This window comes from Salmo salar, chromosome 14, assembly GCF_965601325.2.
Source record: "Salmo salar chromosome 14, fSalSal1, whole genome shotgun sequence".
Classification (NCBI taxonomy): Eukaryota; Metazoa; Chordata; class Actinopteri; order Salmoniformes; family Salmonidae; genus Salmo; species Salmo salar.
The window spans coordinates 22,925,970-22,948,062 of NC_138304.1; the positions used below are offsets into that span (position 1 = coordinate 22,925,970).

Sequence of the window (22,093 nt, forward strand, 5' to 3'; positions counted from 1 at the left end):
AACCAACTTTCCAAAAGTATAGTTTGTTAACAAGAAATTTGTGGAGTGGTTGAAAAACGAGTTTTAATGACTCCAGCCTAAGTAAACTTCCAACATCAACTGTATGTCTCAAGTTAAGTTTGCACAAGCCCAAGTACAGTAAGAGACTGCCCCTCCCTACCTTCATGCTATGCTCAAACCATACACCCCAACTGAGTACTCCACCTCAGGTTTTTGGCCCTCCCACCCGTAAGGGAGGGCAGCGCCCGCTCAGCCCAGTCCAAGCTCTTCTCTGTCCTGGCACCCCAATAGTGGAACCAGCTTCCCTCTGAAGCTAGGACAGCAGGGTCCCTGCCCATCTTCTGAAAACATCTGTGATTTACCTCTTCAAACAGTATTTTAAATAAATCCTCCTCCTCACCTCGACCCCTGAACCAGCATTTGCATTTGAAGACCTCCCCCATACTTTATATGCTTGTGATATGTGGTTGTCCAACCTAGCTATCTTAAGATGAATGCACTAACTGTAAATCGTTCTGGATAAGATGACAAAAATGTAAAAATATTTATATACAGTGAAATATCTTTCCTGCTTGCTCTGCCCAACAATGCAGTAATACAAGTTAAAGAAGAAAGTCAAGTAAAACAAAAAACACCCGAGAAATAAAAGCGTAAGTACTTTTATTGCATTTATGGTTGCCTGCCCAACCATATCTACAGTGCCTTCAGAAAGTATTCATACCCCTTGAATTATTCCACATTTTGTTGTTAATGCCTAATGAAATATCTCATTTACATAAGTATTCACACCCCTGAGTCAATACTTTGTAGAAGCACCTTTGGCAGCGATTACAGCTGAGTCTTTCTGGGTAAATCTCAACGAGCTTTCCACACTTGGATTGTGCAACATTTGCCCACTTATTATTTTCAAAATTCTTCAAACTTTGTAAGATTGGTTGTTGATCATTGCTAGACAACCATTTTCAGGTCTTGACATATATTTTCAATTAGATTTAAGTCAAAACTGTAACTCGGCCAATCCGTAGCATTCACTGTATTCTTGGTAAGCAACTCCAGTGTAGATTTGGCCTTGTGTTTTAGGTTATTGTCCCGCTGAAAGGTGAATTCATTTTTCAGTGTCTGGTGGAAAGCAGACAAACAGATTTTGCTTGTGCTTAGCTCCATTCAGTTTATTTTTTATCCTGAAAAACTCCCCAGTCCTTGACGATTACAAGCATAGCCATAACATGATGCAACCACCACTATGCTTGAAAATATGGAGAGTGATACTCAGTAATAAGTTTGGAGCAAATCCAATACAACACAATGCTTTGTATTCAGGACATAAAGTGCATTTCTTCCTTCTTTTCACTGTCAATATTGTTGATCCTTCCTCAGTTTTCTCCTATCACAGCTGTTAAACTCATGGTGAAATCCCTGAGCTGTTTCCTTCCTCTCCGGCAACTGAGTTAGGAAGGACGCCTGTATCTTTGTAGTCACTGGGTATATTTATACACAATCCAAAGTGTAATTAATTACTTCACCATGCTCAAAGGGATATTCAGTGTTTGATTTTTTATTTATTTATACCCATTTACAAATAATTGCCGTTCTTTGCGAGGCATTGGAAAACCTCCCTGGTCTTTGGTTGAATCTGTGTTTGAAATTCACTGCTCGACTGAGGGAACTTACAATTATGTGTATGTGTGGGGTACAGAGATAAGGTAATCATTCAAAAATCATGTTAAACACTATTATTGCACACTGAATGAGTCCATGCAACTTATTATGTAACTTCTCACATTTTTAGTCCTGAATGTATTTAGGCTTGCCATAACCAAAGGGTTGAATACTTATTGACTTTTCAGCGTTTCATTTGTAAGAATTTGTAAATAAACATAATTCCGCTTTGACGTTATGGGGTATTGTGTGTATGTCAGTGACCCAAAAAATCTATTTGATATTCAAGCTATAATACAACAAAATATGAAAAAAGTCAAGGGGTGTAAATACTTTCTGTAGGTTGGGGGAAAAGTTGACGCAAAAGATTGTTTAATTCATACGTTCTGCTGACAGGTCCACGACAATTTGCTATTGTTTTGTCTTTCAGAAACTGACACAATCCTTTTCCAGATAAAGCACAAATTACTGCTAAAGATTAGAACGGTAGCTTAAGTAAAATATGGGTAGGCTACAGTATTGCTGTGCGATAGGATTGTGACATCATTGCCTATTTAATCTCAGGGCCTATACCAAGGCAGGACATATAAACCCAATTATCTATAGATAAATTGTTGTTCAATACAAACCACAAGGAAAAGACGCCGTTAAAATGTGTGCGCAAGAGTAGAGCGCATCAATTCACATACTGCGTACCGTATGCCAATTTATATTGTCATGATGTTAGCAATGTAGCCCTTGTGAATTATTGTTGTGTGTTTCTTTTGACTAACCTTGTGGGAGCCACCGTACCTGTTTTCTGTTATGAGTGTGAGGCGAGTTGTAGCTAATACACCCGAGCAGTTTATAAAGAATTCAGCTAGTCTCGTTATTTCTATACTGAACAGAAATATAAATGCAACTTGTAAAGTGTTGGTCCTATGTTTCATGAGCTGAAATAAAAGATCCTAGAAATGTGTCATAGTCACAAAAGCGTATTTCTCTAAAATGTTGTGCACACATTTGTTTACATCCCTGCATTTCTCATTTGCCAAGATAATCTATCCACCTGACAGGTGTGGCATATCAATAAGCTAATTAAACAGCATGGTTGTTACACAGGTGCACCTTGTGCTGGGGACAATAAAAGGCCACTAAAATGTGTGGTTTTGTCACGCAACACAATGCCACAGATGTCTCATGATTTGAGGGAGAGTGCAATTGGCATGCTGACTACAGGAATGTCCACCAGAGCTGTTGCCGGATAATTGAATGTTCATTTCTCTACCATAAGCCGCCTCCAACGTAATTTTTGAGAATTTGGCAGTACGTCCAACCGGCCTCACAACCGAAGCTCACTGGGTGTATTTATTTCGTAATAAAGCTCTTTGTGGGGAAAAACTCATTCTGATTGGCAGGGCCAGGCTCCCCAGTGGGTCGGCCTATGGCCTCACAGGCCCACCCATGGCTGCGCCCCTGCCCAGTCATGCGAAATCCATAAATTAGGGCCTAATGAATTTATTTATATTGACTGTTAACTGTAACTCAGTAAAATCTTTGAAATGTTCCATGTTGCGTTAATATTCTTCTTCAGTATACGTAACAGTATTCTCTCTTGAATGGAGTTCCTCGAGTTTCCCAGCCACCTGCCTAGGCTATATGCCTGTGCTCGAAATCAACAACGGTAGGCATAAATTGATTGTTTTCAAATACTGTATGTATTATTGGCACTGGCAGCTAAACTTATCAACACTAAATAGACCCTTTTAACTATACAAAACAATGCACGAACAGTCTATTTTCTGGCAATTTATCTGCTCACTTTACAGGCATGACGCTGTTGACGGCATTGACGCTCACAGCCCATCTGTTTTCTGCCATTCACTACCGTGCATTCTAATTCCAGCCTGTACACGCTCGTTTGCGTTTAATTTCATTTGGCCTTAATGCCAATAGTTCCAAATTATACAGCAAATAGAGGTTTATAAATCAATGTGTTTAACTTTTTTCAGAAATGGTACACACAGACATTTTTGGCGAAATTTACACAACAGTTATAAATGAGGCGCCTGGTCATTAGGCTTCATTTCCATTGAGGATTTCCCCCAGTGTTTTACCCAAAAGGTTGACTTTTCTGTTTCCATCTTCGCGGGCCGGCACCCGTGTCTCACTGGGCCATGACTCCAGTGGACCTGCTCTCACTTTAATACCTTCTCACAAAGCAACGGTCTTGAATGATGCAGAGGTTGTTGAATCTGCTCGCCACAAGCCTTTAGTGTCACGACCTGATGGAAACACAATAACACTAGAGATTACATTAACATAAAACACTGTTGTGGGGGTAAGCCTGGAGAGGGGTGGGAATAGGGTGCCGTTTTGGGGCCCACGCTCCTGCTGCTGTGTGTCTGCATCGGAGCCTGTTCCATAACGGTTGCAGCAAGCAAAAATAGTACTCTGCTCAAATAAGAGATTAGGCCTGCAACTTGGCAGGAGCATGGGCCCCAAAACAGGAGGAAGACAGTTTGGTGCATGATGTGATGACATGCAGTTTTGTGTCATGTGGGTGTGAACTGCTGGATGATACAGAAAGGGAAGGCCTAGCCTGTGTCTAGAAATGGCACCATATTCCCTAGATGGTGAAGGGTCAAAAGTAGTGCGCTACATAGGGAATGGGGTGCCATTTGGGACGCAGGCCTATCCACTTCTGGCTGAGGTGTTTGAGGATATCATGTTCATAGTAGCATTAGCACCATTAGATAAATGACGTTGGCCCCATTTGGGTTCCGGTCAAAAGTAGTGAACTATATAGGGAATATGGTGCCATTTTGGGATGCATCCATACTCTTTATTCTCCGTTCTCTTAGCATTCCAACTCTTCTTATCCATTCTCAACATGTACATTTGTCCTTATGCCTCACTTCATGTCTTTCTTTCTCTCTGCAGCTGTCATGTACGTGATGGGAGCCCTGGGTCCGGCTGCTGGGTACCTGATGGGAGGAGTTCTCATTGGCTTCTACGTCGACCCCAAGACTATCGTCAACATCGATCAGAGCGACCCTCGCTTCATTGGCAACTGGTAATGTTCCAGACTCATCACTGAATATGTTAAATGATGCGATTGAATAGAAATGTTAGAGAGGCGCATGCGCGTACCAATAAGACGCATGGGGAGAGAGTAGCTCAGTTTTGTATCAACAAGACTGTGGTTATATAAAGAAACCAGACATCACATAAGCCTTTTAAATCGATATATCACAATCACCAAGTAACCGGGAGAGAATGGAGCGGTCAGTTATTTACAACAGCGAACCAATCTGTGGCTAAAGCAACACTGCGACTCAAACCCAACAAGCCATGGCTTCCCTTTAGGGCCGTCTCCACCCCCCCCATAAAATCTTGGTCAACCGAGAATAGCCTGTTCTTTCGACCAATTGATTAGTCAATTTCTAAACATGTATTTTTCTACATGTAGACACACCCTGTGTCTATGTGTTTCAAAAAAATCAACTATATGCACTGAGCTTGTCTGATGCTTTATGCGCACTGTTTGATAAAAAATGAAGACGCACAAATGACTAGGGAGAGTCCAACCGCAATTGATTTGGGTTCAGACTTGCTGTGGTAAAAAATAAAGACAGCCTGTGTGCATTGTCTTTCTCCCCTCCCTGCTGCAGCAACTACCACACAATATCAGCAGTGTTTATCGCGCAGTCCGTGTTGCTGAAACTTAATTATAGCCATTTCTGACTGAAAAGTTCTGTTTACAGAATCCCTCATTTGTTTAGGAAAAACATTCCCTAATCCCTCAACCTTTGCTCTCTTTACGTGACAGATGTATGCATTAGCATGCACGTGACCAATAGGGCCTGACCTATAGCCTATCATACTCGCATCAATAAATTGGTTATTACAAACTCTGAACACCGTAACATATGTGACAGCAAAAGGGATGCGGAGGACATGAAAGAGAAACTCGAAACGAGGGGATATTTACTGGTTGCTCAAGAGGGAAAGGGGAAGTCCGATCAATGAAAAAAAAATCAAGTCAAATGTATTTATAAAGCCCTTTTTACATCAGCAGATGTCACAAAGTGCTATACAGAAACCCAGCCTAAACGGGTGCTGTTATATTACAATATTATAATTTTTCTGACCATTTGGAACAGTGTAAATAACACTAAGGACATTTTAAGTAATACCTGAGAGGCTGTTCTAATGGAAAAAAGTATAAATCCTTTATTACAGCATAGCAAAGATTAAAAAGGTCCGGATTTGTTAAATTGCTTAATCTGACATGTTGTGGTTGCATGAGGCTTGGAGCTCACGGAATCAGTAGGTTATTAAACAAAACCCTCAAACAGGCAACACAAGCAGGATCTGTCTTAAGGCAAGTGCTGTTTTCTCATCTCCTCACTCTGCTGCTGCCGACTCCGCATTGTTCTCAACACCAATACGCTGATCAACTTTGCTATTATGCACATAGCAACATGGTCTTTCAGAACCATGGACAGCGACTGCTATCCAACCGAAGACATTCTTTAAAAAAGAATAGTAGGTCATAACAGACTTTTTATATTGGCAAATACATTTCATAGAATAAAAAGGAAAGTTTTACATTTTTCTAAGTCTGAGGGTGTTTTTAATCTTCCACACTTGGAATTGTAGGAACTCTCTACCCAAGGCTTTTACTTGCGACATATAGTTAAATGCACAAAAGAGGAACAATGGGTACATATTGAAGATACGCTCATACCCAGAATATTTTTACGTGTTTATTTTCGAAGGAATATTACAACTTCATAGTTAAGAATACTATAATGATATGAAAGAAAATGAAACACATTTTACAAGAACCAATACCACTCACTAGAAACACAACCTTATGGAACAATCGTTGGATAGCTCTTCAGAATTCATTGATAAGTTGGCCCACATGGAATACTAAAGTCATAGAAACTGTAAATTAGTTGGTAATAGGAAATACATTTATTTCTATGACAACTTTAAAAAGCAATTGTGGATTGACCATGGTAGATATTTTCAAATGCATCCAATTTCAATACTCTTCAATACTCCTCTCATTTCTTTAAAATAAATGTATACTCAAACTGTAAATCAGCCAATGCTCTGTCGTTTACGCAATGGAAAGGTGAAATTCTTTTATAAAAAAATGTAAGTGCGTGGGCGACAGAGAGAAACAAAATGGTGCAGTTTGAGGCTATTTGGCGGAAAGTGATAAGGACGCTGGAGATAGGGGTGGGGGCTATAGTGGTTCTGGGCAGGTGTGATGTAATGATCTAGTCGTTTGTATGTGTTTTGTATTGTTTATAAAATATCTAATAAAATCGTGTATATATATTTGTTTATCTTTAGACGTTTACATATTTGATTGTTAATGCTTAGGCCTAATATGTTAAATATGATGTTAGAAATGTATGTTATGTAGATGTTAGCTTGTCAAATGTGGGATTTGAAATACTGTACATACAGTGCATTCGGAAAGTATTCAGACTCCTTTTTCTACGTTTTGTTACGTTTCAGCCTTATTCTAAAATTGATTAAATAAAAAAAAAAATCTGTCCGCATGACCAAACTGAGCAATCGGGGGAGAAGGTCCTTGGTCAGGGAGGTGACCAAGAACCCGATGGTCACTCTGGCAGAGCTCCAGAGTTCCTCTTTGGAGATGGGAGAACCTTCCAGAAGGACAACCATCTCTGCAGCACTCCACCAATCAGGCCTTTATGGTAGAGTGGGCAGCTGGAAGCCACTCCTCAGTAAAAGGCGCTTGGAGTTTTCCAAAAGGCACCTAAAGGACTCTGACCATGATGAAACCAAGATTGAACTCTTTGGCTTGAAAGCCAAGCGTCACGTCTGGAGGAAACTTGGCACCATCCCTACTGTGAAGCATGGTGGTGGCCGCATCATGCTGTGGGGATGTTTTTCAGCAACAGGGACTGGGAGACTAGTCAGGAATGAGGGAAATATAAACGGAGCAAAGTACAGAGAGATCCTTGATGAAAACCTGCTCCAGAGCGCTCATGACCTCAGACTGGGGCGACGGTTCACCTTCCAACAGGACAATGACACTAAGCACACAGCCAAGACAACTAAGGCGTGGCTTTGGGACAAGTTTCTGAATGTCTTTGAGTGGTCCAGACAGAGCCTGGACTTGAACCCGATCGAACATCTCTGAATACTTTCCAAATGCACTATTACTCTTCCAGTGTTCCATGCTGTGTTCGATCAGCCTAAAACCCCAAACAGCACGGTGGCTAGGAAAAACTCCCTAGAAAGGCCGGAACCTAGGAAGAAACCTAGAGAGGAACCAGGCTATGAGGGGTGGCCAGTCCTCTTCTGGCTGTGCCGAGTGGAGATTATAACAGAACATGGCCAAGATGTTCATAGATGACCAGCAGGGTCAAATAATAATAATCACAGTGATTGTAGAGGATGCAACAGGTCAGCACCTCAGGAGTAAATGTCTGTTGGCTTTTCATAGCCGATCATTCAGAGTATCTCTACCGCTCTTGCTGTCTCCAGAGAGTTGAAAACAGCAGGTCTGGGACAAGGTAGCACGTCCGGTGAACAGTGCTGATAACATGTTGGCTCACTATTTAAAAAGATGGAGAACAAGGTAGAGGAGGACAAATACAGGAGCTTTAGCACAGGTATAGCTGACTAGGCCTAGCTAACGTTAACTACCTAGCAATTTTTTTAAATACATTTTTGTTCTTTTTTTGAGAATTGATACCCCACCCCCATCACTAAGCTAAACCCTCTCTGCTCTCTCAGGTGGAGCGGCTTCCTGCTCTGTTCCATTGCCATGCTACTGGTCATATTCCCCATGTTCGCCTTCCCCAAGAAGCTGCCTCCCAGAAACAAGAAGAAGAAGAAGAGGAAAAAGATCACCCTGGACAACGTGTCCAGCGATGATGACATCACCAAGGAGAAGGCCGACAGCAAGAGCCAGAAGGTTACATCATCCATGGGCTTTGGGAAAGACATTAAAGGTATGCTATACAGAGAGAGAGAGGATCAGTTTGTCCCAAATGGCACTCTATTCCCTAAGAAGTGCACTATATAGCTATTAGGTTGCATTTTGGGGCACTATTGAGGCTGTAAGAAGCATGGTTATCTCACTGACTCTTGCCTCTCATATACTATGACTATGCAGGTTTCCATTGACCAGGTTTATTCGACAACAATAATTTCGCCCAAAAAATTATTGCGGGCAGATCTAGGAGTTTTCTAAAGATCAACAACATTTGTATCTGTTTCTACAGGAGTGGGTTTTTCTTTTGTCAAACATTCTTTATTTTAAGATCACTTTATTGTTCAATTGCACACAAGGTCCACCTGAAATTTTACTTCTGTTTTTAACCCTACCTCTCTGAAAGATACACATACAGGTTTTGGAGAGTTGCGGGGGATTGCCACACTGGGCGCTCTGGGAGCTGTTGTTGTGGTGGGTTAAGTGCCTTGCTCAAGGGCACAACGGCAGGCAATGGTATCTATTATTTGATACCAGAAACCCTCCGGTTGCCAACTCGCTTCTCAACAGACTTTTCCCGTTGGATTCGAACTGGCAGCCCTCCGGCTGCTGGCTCGCTAGTCTAGCTACCGCTCCTTTATTGCAACAAATGATGGAAACTTATGATTGCCAAATAATTGTCAAGGTACGAGGGGCACATGATGTCATCACGTTACTATAAAGCTCCTCTCCACATTTAATTCTAAATGTCAATTTTTTCAACTCTAAAAATATTTCTTCTTTACAGGGCAAGGATTGCCTAAATGGATAATATAAAGACTTCAGCCATTTTTATTCGACATTTTAGGTTTTTGCGAAGTGTTTTTATTAGGTGTGACGTCCTTACGTCCAGCTGTTTTTAGACAGTTCATTGGAAACGCACTGTAGCAGGAAATTGTCGCATCTCTTTTCTATGCAAACTTTTTAGATGTCGACACAAAATCACTCGACAAGTTTCTGGAAACCTCGTTACTGATACTGATCATAGTCTATAAATGCTTGACATGGTTTGTTGCTAACACAGACCGCTATATACAGCTAGAGCTGAACTTCTCCCGCACTAAAACAAATTAATTACAATGTAATAACAGCCCGTTGCCTCTTTATGTTCTTATTAAGTTTACTAAGTTGAAATATATAGGATACTACTGTAATGAGGTTTCATACTAATTATGGGCAGAGAAAATGTTCCTATTAAGGTAGTGGATAATCTGAATAGGAATGTGAAGTGAATTACTGTACATTGTACATAATCCTTTATGTCCTCCTGGTGAGCAGATGTACCCTTGCATAGCTCCATAATATAAATGGTCCGTCATCCTTCCCTGTGTCTCTGTCTGACTTATGCTCATTTTGCTAACGTGCTGTGTTGTTCCCCTACATCTTTATTTCTCTCCCCCTCTCTCGTTCTCTTTCCCTCCCTCCCTCCCTCCCTGTCCCTGTGTAGAGCTGCCTAAGGCTGCAGTGAGGATCCTGAGTAATGTCACCTTCCTGTTTGTGAGCCTGTCCTACACTGCAGAGAGCGCCATCGTCACCGCCTTCATCACCTTCATACCCAAGTTCATCGAGTCACAGTTTGGCATCCCGGCATCCAGCGCTAGTATCTACACAGGTAAATGCACTAGTAGTTTCTACACAGGTAAATACACATCTATTATCTACTCAATTAACTTTCAACTTTTTGTAATTTTAGTGCACTTTGTATTTTTGTGTATTTTGAACGTACATTGAAAGCGTTAAAAATACACCGAAAACATAATAAATCTATACAGCTAAAAACAACAGTGTGATGTTAAAAGGTTTAACATCACACTGTTTACGAAAGGTTTACGAAAGAGCTTTATCAATTGACCAGATTGATAAACCGTTACTTTGGACAAAACCAAGACATCAATATTCTCATAATGCTGTTTGTATAAAAAATCTTAAATTACAGCTCAATTGAAGCAAATTCAGAATTTGCGATTAATCGTGATAGATACATTTCTGTAAAACTCTGTTTTTGGCCGTGGCTGCGAATACAGAGTTTTCTGCCTGTCTGTGTAAAAAAACAGCAGCTAAGAAGAACATGACATCTCTAGACTGCCTGTTTTTGTTATGCTGATCTCGGTTACCCAGTAGTAAAATTCTCATGTGAAAGTTTGTCATTTCCTGTTTTACTTTGAGGGGGAATCCCATTAACAGTTGTTATTACCTTTGTGCAAAGGAAGGAAGCGAATTCTCTTCCCTCGCAAACGGAAACTTCTAGCCAAACACCTCTCTTCCGTTAATTTCACCTGTGTTTATCATGGCCAAAAAATAAATTTTTGTTTTCATGAATTTTTACAACATAGCCAATTTTGACTTTGTGGGTGTGGAAACTGTTTATCCTCCACACATGGGTTTGTGAAATCACCGCACTAATGTAAGCACCGCCTTCGCCCAATCTTAATTAATCCAAATCATCAATGACAAAACCCCAAACCAGGAACTACTGCTGCTTGTATTCACATCATTTTATGTGCCTTGACAGATCCTCGCTGTTTCATCTGTCCACGAGAGATTAGTGTTGTGTTTATGTTCGCAATACTATTACAACAACCAAGTCTGTACAAACATGTCGATAATGCATTTTGTGTATGACATGTAATTAGCTGCGTGTAGCCTAACTCCCCTACTAAAAAAATTATATGAAATCGCACTTATGACTGCAGTTCGCGAACGATATTGTGCAAATCTCCCTCGCGGCAGTCAAGCTGAGAGCATTCCGCCAAGTTGTTCACAATCTAGTCCAGTTGCGGCCGCAACTAGAGCTTGTTTCAAAGCTATTAATAAATAATCATATTTGTATGCCTAGCACTCACAAATGTACATTGTTTGAGCACACTTTTATAAGTCTCAGTCACAAATGCCAGCTACAATAAGGCCACAATGGTGAATGAGAGACTTGTCTAGAACCGTAGCCACAGATTTTATTTCTATCATTTGACAGCCCTAGTAAACACATCTATACTGAAAAAATATGTAAGCCTACCATGCAACAATTTCATTGATTTTACTGAGTTACAGTTCATATAAGGAAATCAGTCAATTGAAATATATTCATTAGGCCCTAATCTATGGATTTCACATGACCTGGGAATACAGATATGAATCAGTTGGTCACAAATACCGTAAAAAAAAATGGGCCTCACAATGGGCCTCAGGTTCTCATCACGGTATTTTTGTGCACTCAAATTGCCATTGATCAAATTAAATTGTGTTCGTTGTCCATAGCTTATGCCTGCCCATACCATAACCCCACCGCCACAATGGGGCACTCCGTTCACAACATTGACATCAGCAAATCGCTCACGCACACAACGCAATATACGTGGTCTGTGTTTGTGAGGCTGGTTGAATATACTGCCAAATTCCCTAAAAATGACGTTGGAGGCGGCTTATGGTAGAGAAAGGAACATTTAATTCCCTGGCAACAGCTCTAGTGGACATTCTTGCAGTCAGCATGCCAATTGCACTCTCCCTCAAAACTTGAGACATCTGTGGCATTGTGTTTTGTGACAAAACTGCACATTTTAGTGGCCTTTTATTGTCCCCAGCACAAGGTGCACCTGTGTAATGATCAGGCTGGTTAATCAGATTCTTGATATGCCACACCTGTGAGGTGGATGGATTATCTTGGCAAAGGAGAAATGCTCACTAACAGGGATGTTAACAAATTTGTGCACCAACTTTGAAAGAAATAAGCTTTTTGTGCATTTGGAAAACATCTGCAATCTTTTATTTCTGCTTATGAAACATAGGACCAACACTTTACATGTTGCATTTATATTTTTGTTCAGTCAATACACACCTAACACCCCTCTGAAGCGCATTGTTTGGAACACAGGTCTATTGTCTCCAGCTTCACCACAGAGGTCAGTTAGAGCCCTTGCCTTCAAAAGCTCCTTAGTCAGGGACACTTCCAGGACAGCCTGAAGTGGTCTGTGTCTTTAAGATTATTCCACGTCAGTGGGGCCACTGTGAGTTTAACACTCAATACTCACTACTTGACCATCTCCCAGGTGCCCCCTTTATTTTAAGGAAGAGTGTTTGTATTATTCATGGCTGCTGGCTGGGCCTTCACTCCGTCACTGAACATTAGTTGTACAGCTAGCCGTCTTAAAGCTTCCTCATCACTCCCCTAAAAAGGAGCTTCAACTCTGCTCTTTCTGTTTGGATGATGTGTTTGAAAGTGAACAGGAGGCCCAAATGAAATTATGTTGTAGAATAACATGCGTCTAGATGTGACACAGATTGCCGTGATCTAATCTATGCGTTCTAGAGACCTCATCATTGACTCTCTCTCTCTCTCTCTCTCTCTCTCTCTCTCTCTCTCTCCTCTCTCTCTCTCTCTCTGCCTCTCTCTCTGCCTCTCTCTCTGCCTCCTGCTGTCACAGGTGTGATCATCGTGCCCAGTGCTGGGGTGGGTATAGTCCTGGGGGGCTACATAATTAAGAAGCTGAAGCTGGGAGCTAGAGAGTCAGCCAAGCTGGCCATGATCTGTAGTGGGGTATCTCTTCTCTGCTTCTCTACTCTGTTCATAGTGGGCTGTGAGAGCATCAACCTAGGAGGCATCAACATACCATACACCACTGGGTAAGAACCACACCTTCCTTCCTTCACTCAGTACCCCTCTCTTTCAATCTGAACTTTTTTCCCTCATGCAATCCCTGTCGATCTTGTCCTCTTTCTCTCAGCTCCACCAAAATTAATTGAATTCTTTCTCTGCAAACTTTCCAGCCTCCAAAAACCCCATATCAAAGTATTAAACAATGTGAGGAAGTTTAGTGTGTGTGTGTTTCCCAGTGATGATGAGAAGAGGAGGTGACCATCATGAAGGCCCCTGTTGTGAAATATCACCTCGGCACACATCAGAGTCCCTGTTCAAATTGAAAACCCTATTCCCTATGTAGTGCACTACTTTTGAACAAGGCCAATTGGGCTCCGGTCAATAGTAGTGAACTCTATAGGGAAAAGGGTGCCATTTGGGACATAGTCCTTCCCCAGACACAAGAACTCTAATGCACGACACTGTTATGATCTAGATGAATTAACTCTCTGTTCTATAGTCCTGGAGCCTTGTTCCCTCTCTTAGATCCAACCTCTGGCTACATCCCAAATAGCACCCTGTTCCCATTTATAGTGTACTACTTTTGACCAGGATATACAAAGACTGTACAATTGGGATGTGATGTGTCTCTGCTTGGCACTCAGCATTAAGGAGATAGATTTGGGGTAAGGCATTGCAATAGACTAGCGTCCTGTCCAGGCGGTGCGCTTGTACATCAAGCTGCCTCACGCTACAGAAACAGGAGATAGGCTCCTGCTCCTATGAGCCGTTCTGGCTTGTTCACGCCAAGGCTTATGCAAGGCTACTTTTGACCCCATAGGGAGAAAAGTAGTGCACTATAAAGGGAAAAGGGTGCCTGTCCCTGAAGCATTTGATTGACCCGTTGCTGACAAGTGTATAAAATCGAGCACACAGCCATGCAATCTCCATAGACAAGCATTGGCAGTAGAATGGCCTTACTGAAGAGCTCAGTGACTTTCAACGTGGCACCGGCATATGATTCCACCTTTCCAACAAGTCAGTTCGTCAAATTTCTTCCCTGCTAGAGTTGCCCCAGTCAAATATAAGTGCTGTTATTGTGAAGTGGAAACGTTTAGGCGCGACAACGGCTCAGCCAAGAAGTGGTAGGACACACAAGCTCACAGAACGGGACCACAGAGTGCTGATATATTTGCGCCCATCTCAGTGAAGTAATTCATTGTGGGAGGCCTAGACTAAAAGCCAATTTATGCTTGATCCGAAAATGTGGTTGGAGGCTCCATATGGAGGGTGTGGCACAATTCCGGAGCCTCTGGAGACATGCAGAGACCAAATGGAGCTATGTACCGCATCACCATGCTCCTTCCAAATGTTGTAACAATGCAGCGGGCTGTGTATAGCTCTATATACGTGATTGGCTGACGGTAGGTGGGGGCGGTACATCCTGTATAAACATAAACCCACTTCCTTGACAACTTCCTTCATAACCGCTCTGCACTGCTCAGCAAAGCACAAGAAGTATAAACGCCCTGACTTCTGCAGAGGCCGTGTCACCGTAAATGCTGCGTGGCCAGTGCAGACGTCGGATTGACCACGCATCGCCCAGATGCACGTCTCTCTCCAGAATGTGCTCTCTCCTGCCAGTTTGTGCACATTCATTGTTTCATAACTTCATTGTGTGAATTGTTTGCGTTGGATGGTTAGTGTATATCACTCCCCTATTACATATACTGTATCACCAGTAGTACATTTACAGTTCATTCCTGTCATCTCTAATCTACAATGTTTGTTTGTTTAGGGTAATTTCTGTTAATGCATTCAACACATTATTATTCCAGTCTTACCGTTCTAATTGTCGGAGTGGACATTGTTTGCAGAGCACACAACCTATGCTACACTTGTGAGAAACAAGTTTTGGTTTATTTCATTGCATTTACGAGTTTTGTCAATTCAGTTTAGTAGTTGTCTTTTTTTTTTGAGCACTCCTGTCAATTTTAAGTTAAGGACGCGCACCTGATTACGCATAGAAGTAAATTACATAGGCCTAAAGGCTGCCTGGCCTGCGCGCAAATGTAGGCATATTAATGTGCCCATTTTGGAGATCTGATTGGCTAAACGCACCACCACTAACGGTGTGCTTTAGGACCATGCGGACGCCTCAGAGCAGTTGGGTAGGCTGTTTGGAGTGTTTATCAGACTGGGTTAATGTTTTAAAATAATGTTACGTCCCCCCCACTTATAAAATCAAAGTTGCGCCCCTGTCCCAACTTTTCTTCACCTCAAAAAGCAAACAAAGTCTGTTTTTACATCCATTGACAAAGCCTACATTGAGGAATTATTGTCAATTTGAAAAATCTTTCCAGCTCTATCCCTTTCGATAACCGATAACAATACTTTAGAGCTAATATTCTATAAGAGGAACAGGAGATCAAGCAGTAGAACATTGGAGGTGCCGTTACTCAGCTCCGGTGATCTCCTGCCCAAGTCAAGCACTGCTTCTTATCCCAAATAGACTACAGTCTGTCCTGAGCTCACTGGCGCTGGACACTCTGAGGGCACAGAATATTTTATCCAATGTTGCAAGTTCGTTGCAGACAGGCCTTGGGTAGCCAATGAGATTTATAGGAGATTCATTTTTTTTTATCAGTATATTTTCTACCTGCATGCTGCAATGTTTTTATTTGTTGGCTTTATGTGGGATATTTTGACATAGTTGGCAATGACAATAGAAGTTACTTTTTAGGTTTGTCTCATTTTCATTTAGATTTGGATATAATTTTGATGAACCACATGACATTGGTTTTGAGATATGAAGACGTTATTATAAATGAAAATGTTCCACAAATGTGCATACTAAAACCATAACTGGCACGTAAATCGGTAGAAATTGTAAGATAAATTGGCATTCCACATGAAAGGTTGCCGACTCCTCGTTTAGCCTATTACCAACAACTTCAGGAGAGTAATGGCAGAATCTGAGAAGCCAGCAGGAGCGGGTGGAGGATGGTTGGGTCAGGTTAAGGTTTTTTTCTTCTAGTTATCTAGATCGCTGGCTCCCTCTTGAGTCATTTGTCTTATTTCATCAAACAGTAAGCTTAAAGCATCAGACAAGCATATAGTTGATTTTATTAAAACACAAAGGGTGTGTCTATATATGGGAAAATACACGTTTCAAATTGCTTGAAAGAACAGACAACTTTCGATCGAGAAACATTTTTTTTAGTTGGACAGCCCTATGGATGAATCTGGTTTTGGTGGATGCCAGGAGAAGGCTACCTGCCCCAATGCATAGTGCCAACTGTAAAGTTAGGTGGAGGAGGAATAATGGTCTGGGGCTGTTTTTCATTGTTCGGGCTAGGCCCCTTTTAGTTCCAGTGAAGGGAGGTCTTAACGCTACTGCATACAATGACATTCTAGACAATTCTGTGCTTCCAACTTTGTGGCAACCGTTTGGGAAGGCCCTTTCCTGTTTCAGCGTGACAATACCCCCATGCACAAAGCGAGGTCCGTACAGAAATGGTTTGTCGGAGATTGGTGTGGAAGAACTTGGCATATTAATGCCCATGATTTTGGAAAGAGATGTTCAATAAGCAAGTGTACACATGCGAACTGGTGTAATTGTCCTCGGTTCTGAGCGATGTATTTTGGTGCAGCAAATCTCAGTGTAAATGTGACCTTTGAATAGCAGCATGGTAAGATAGTCTTCTTAACATTGTTTAATCAGTCTGAATAAGAATTACGTTGTGATAGTGGAAAATGTCCTACGGTATTTAGCTCTCTTCATCCCCCTCTTTTCTCTCTCCCTCTGCCTCTTCCCTGTCTCTCTTCCCCTCCCTCTCCCCCCCATCTCTTTCCCTCCCACTCTCTAAATAATCTCTCTCCTTCACTTTTCTCAGTCCTACGCTGACTATGACCCATCGTAACCTGACTGGAGGGTGTAATGTGAACTGTGGCTGTAAGATACATGAGTACGCTCCAGTCTGTGGCTCAGACGGAATCACCTACTTCAACCCCTGCCTGGCAGGCTGCAGCAGTGTGGGCAACGACAGCACAGGAGTGAGTCCCTCAGTCACAAAAGTAGGGTCGCAAAATGATGGTAACTTTCCCCAAATTCCCAGATTTTCTGCTTATTCCCTCCTGTTTCTAGAAATATTCCTAACAGGATTTCTGCAATACCTGGGCATTTTTGGAAAGTTACCTAAAGCTAGGGCCAGGAGTTTTTCCTGGCCATAATGTGAGTTACCTGATCAGGAAAAACAATATTGTTAGAACCTAGTTATAGCTTACTGACCATTGAACAAACATTAATTAAGCATCCGTGTACAGTCTACATTGGTAGTACTTGAATAACACACTTCTTGTGGTATACGCACAGTTGCGCCTTAGGAGTTGACTTCCATAGTACAATAAGATGAGCTGAGAATGATGCCTGGTGTTCTGTGTCTCTCCGTCTCTCAGATCAGGAACTACTCTGACTGTGCGTGTGTCCAGAGCAGGCAGGTCATCACCCCCTCCTCTAACGGCCAAGTCAACCAGCTGCAGCTGGTTATCGTCAAGACCTACCTGAACGAGAACGGCTACGCCGTGTCGGGGAAGTGTGACCGCACCTGCAGCACCCTCATTCCCTTCCTCATCTTCCTCTTCATCGTCACACTCATCACGGCCTGCGCTCAGCCCTCCGCCATCATTGTCACTCTTAGGTATTGACCCGGAATAGACACAGAACAAAACACACTTATCGAAGGGATTGTGAGGTAGTGGTTGTGAGCTCTCTTGTTCTCTTCATCGGGTTGTAAAATGATGGTTACTTTCTGTGATTCCGGTTGGATGATTTCTAGAATCAGGATGGAATAAACTTGAAGGATTCCCAGGTTATCATCATTTTGCACCTCTATCTTCACCATTTCCTCCCTTCTTCCTCCTCTCCTCAAGGTCAGTAGAAGAGCAGGAGAGACCCTTTGCACTCGGGATGCAGTTTGTTCTCCTCAGGACCCTTGGTGAGTGATGCAGCTTCAGTGAAATACAGAGTTCAATACTGAGAGGTTATTTTTTAGGGTGTGTCCCTATTTAGTGTCATAGGGCGCAAAGTAGTGCACTCGATAGGGATAGGGTCCCATTGGGACGCTGAATCTGGTTCAGAATGTAATTTGAAAAGACAGGTTCCTATTTCATGTCAGAAAATTACTAAGAGGAACTGAACAGTAATCAAAACATTTTCTCTGAGGTTGACATCTTTTGTACATTTCTTTCCCCCCTTTTATTGCCAATATTCAAAACTTAATTAGGCTAGAAATATAAGGTTTTAAAAATTGAAACGTGCCTTTAGCTAACCTCTCTGAATGAGTATGTATCGCTCCTCTGTCCTTGTCTTCCCTGTACATCCCCACTTCCACATTGACACCACATGCGTGCTGTGTTAGAATAGTCTCTCCTCTCTCTCCTCAGCCCACATACCTACAACCATCCACTTCTTCTGTATCATAACGGTCTCTCCTCTCTCTCCTCAGCCCACATACCTACAACCATCCACTTCTTCTGTATCATAACGGTCTCTCCTCTCTCTCCTCAGCCCACATACCTACAACCATCCACTTCTTCTGTATCATAACGGTCTCTCCTCTCTCTCTCCTCAGCCCACATACCTACAACCATCCACTTCTTCTGTATCATAACGGTCTCTCCTCTCTCTCCTCAGCCCACATACCTACAACCATCCACTTCTTCTGTATCATAACGGTCTCTCCTCTCTCTCCTCAGCCCACATACCTACAACCATCCACTTCTTCTGTATCATAACGGTCTCTCCTCTCTCTCCTCAGCCCACATACCTACAACCATCCACTTCTTCTGTATCATAACGGTCTCTCCTCTCTCTCCTCAGCCCACATACCTACAACCATCCACTTCTTCTGTATCATAACGGTCTCTCCTCTCTCTCCTCAGCCCACATACCTACAACCATCCACTTCTTCTGTATCATAACGGTCTCTCCTCTCTCTCCTCAGCCCACATACCTACAACCATCCACTTCTTCTGTATCATAACGGTCTCTCCTCTCTCTCTCCTCAGCCCACATACCTACAACCATCCACTTCTTCTGTATCATAACGGTCTCTCCTCTCTCTCCTCAGCCCACATACCTACAACCATCCACTTCTTCTGTATCATAACGGTCTCTCCTCTCTCTCCTCAGCCCACATACCTACAACCATCCACTTCTTCTGTATCATAACGGTCTCTCCTCTCTCTCCTCAGCCCACATACCTACAACCATCCACTTCTTCTGTATCATAACGGTCTCTCCTCTCTCTCCTCAGCCCACATACCTACAACCATCCACTTCTTCTGTATCATAACGGTCTCTCCTCTCTCTCCTCAGCCCACATACCTACAACCATCCACTTCTTCTGTATCATAACGGTCTCTCCTCTCTCTCCTCAGCCCACATACCTACAACCATCCACTTCTTCTGTATCATAACGGTCTCTCCTCTCTCTCCTCAGCCCACATACCTACAACCATCCACTTCTTCTGTATCATAACGGTCTCTCCTCTCTCTCCTCAGCCCACATACCTACAACCATCCACTTCTTCTGTATCATAACGGTCTCTCCTCTCTCTCCTCAGCCCACATACCTACAACCATCCACTTCTTCTGTATCATAACGGTCTCTCCTCTCTCTCCTCAGCCCACATACCTACAACCATCCACTTCTTCTGTATCATAACGGTCTCTCCTCTCTCTCCTCAGCCCACATACCTACAACCATCCACTTCTTCTGTATCATAACGGTCTCTCCTCTCTCTCTCCTCAGCCCACATACCTACAACCATCCACTTCTTCTGTATCATAACGGTCTCTCCTCTCTCTCCTCAGCCCACATACCTACAACCATCCACTTCTTCTGTATCATAACGGTCTCTCCTCTCTCTCCTCAGCCCACATACCTACAACCATCCACTTCTTCTGTATCATAACGGTCTCTCCTCTCTCTCCTCAGCCCACATACCTACAACCATCCACTTCTTCTGTATCATAACGGTCTCTCCTCTCTCTCCTCAGCCCACATACCTACAACCATCCACTTCTTCTGTATCATAACGGTCTCTCCTCTCTCTCCTCAGCCCACATACCTACAACCATCCACTTCTTCTGTATCATAACGGTCTCTCCTCTCTCTCCTCAGCCCACATACCTACAACCATCCACTTCTTCTGTATCATAACGGTCTCTCCTCTCTCTCCTCAGCCTACATACCTACAACCATCCACTTCTTCTGTATCATAACGGTCTCTCCTCTCTCTCTCCTCAGCCCACATACCTACAACCATCCACTTCTTCTGTATCATAACGGTCTCTCCTCTCTCTCCTCAGCCCACATACCTACAACCATCCACTTCTTCTGTATCATAACGGTCTCTCCTCTCTCTCCTCAGCCCACATACCTACAACCATCCACTTCTTCTGTATCATAACGGTCTCTCCTCTCTCTCCTCAGCCCACATACCTACAACCATCCACTTCTTCTGTATCATAACGGTCTCTCCTCTCTCTCCTCAGCCCACATACCTACAACCATCCACTTCTTCTGTATCATAACGGTCTCTCCTCTCTCTCCTCAGCCCACATACCTACAACCATCCACTTCTTCTGTATCATAACGGTCTCTCCTCTCTCTCTCCTCAGCCCACATACCTACAACCATCCACTTCTTCTGTATCATAACGGTCTCTCCTCTCTCTCCTCAGCCCACATACCTACAACCATCCACTTCTTCTGTATCATAACGGTCTCTCCTCTCTCTCTCCTCAGCCCACATACCTACAACCATCCACTTCTTCTGTATCATAACGGTCTCTCCTCTCTCTCCTCAGCCCACATACCTACAACCATCCACTTCTTCTGTATCATAACGGTCTCTCCTCTCTCTCTCCTCAGCCCACATACCTACAACCATCCACTTCTTCTGTATCATAACGGTCTCTCCTCTCTCTCCTCAGCCCACATACCTACAACCATCCACTTCTTCTGTATCATAACGGTCTCTCCTCTCTCTCCTCAGCCCACATACCTACAACCATCCACTTCTTCTGTATCATAACGGTCTCTCCTCTCTCTCCTCAGCCCACATACCTACAACCATCCACTTCTTCTGTATCATAACGGTCTCTCCTCTCTCTCCTCAGCCCACATACCTACAACCATCCACTTCTTCTGTATCATAACGGTCTCTCCTCTCTCTCCTCAGCCCACATACCTACAACCATCCACTTCTTCTGTATCATAACGGTCTCTCCTCTCTCTCCTCAGCCCACATACCTACAACCATCCACTTCTTCTGTATCATAACGGTCTCTCCTCTCTCTCCTCAGCCCACATACCTACAACCATCCACTTCTTCTGTATCATAACGGTCTCTCCTCTCTCTCCTCAGCCCACATACCTACAACCATCCACTTCTTCTGTATCATAACGGTCTCTCCTCTCTCTCCTCAGCCCACATACCTACAACCATCCACTTCTTCTGTATCATAACGGTCTCTCCTCTCTCTCCTCAGCCCACATACCTACAACCATCCACTTCTTCTGTATCATAACGGTCTCTCCTCTCTCTCCTCAGCCCACATACCTACAACCATCCACTTCTTCTGTATCATAACGGTCTCTCCTCTCTCTCTCCTCAGCCCACATACCTACAACCATCCACTTCTTCTGTATCATAACGGTCTCTCCTCTCTCTCCTCAGCCCACATACCTACAACCATCCACTTCTTCTGTATCATAACGGTCTCTCCTCTCTCTCCTCAGCCCACATACCTACAACCATCCACTTCTTCTGTATCATAACGGTCTC

At 42.9% G+C, this 22,093-nt stretch overlaps 1 protein-coding gene across 4 annotated transcripts in view; it reads left to right on the forward strand.

Annotated features, from left to right (window-relative positions):
• LOC106569033 (solute carrier organic anion transporter family member 5A1) overlaps positions 1–22,093 on the forward strand; it is a 38,942-nt gene that overhangs the window by 13,105 nt on the left and 3,744 nt on the right. For 3 of the 4 annotated variants that reach the window (XM_014139958.3, XM_082960838.1, XM_014139961.3), the window contains exons 3-9: positions 4,582–4,714; positions 8,431–8,648; positions 10,116–10,280; positions 13,087–13,285; positions 17,135–17,294; positions 17,697–17,938; positions 18,171–18,235. In XM_014139958.3, coding sequence (XP_013995433.3) covers positions 4,582–4,714; positions 8,431–8,648; positions 10,116–10,280; positions 13,087–13,285; positions 17,135–17,294; positions 17,697–17,938; positions 18,171–18,235 — 1,182 coding nt within the window. Of the gene's footprint in view, positions 1–4,581; positions 4,715–8,430; positions 8,649–10,115; positions 10,281–13,086; positions 13,286–17,134; positions 17,295–17,696; positions 17,939–18,170; positions 18,236–20,487; positions 22,079–22,093 lie in introns of those variants that run through there. The other variant, XM_082960839.1, reaches the window with a different exon arrangement.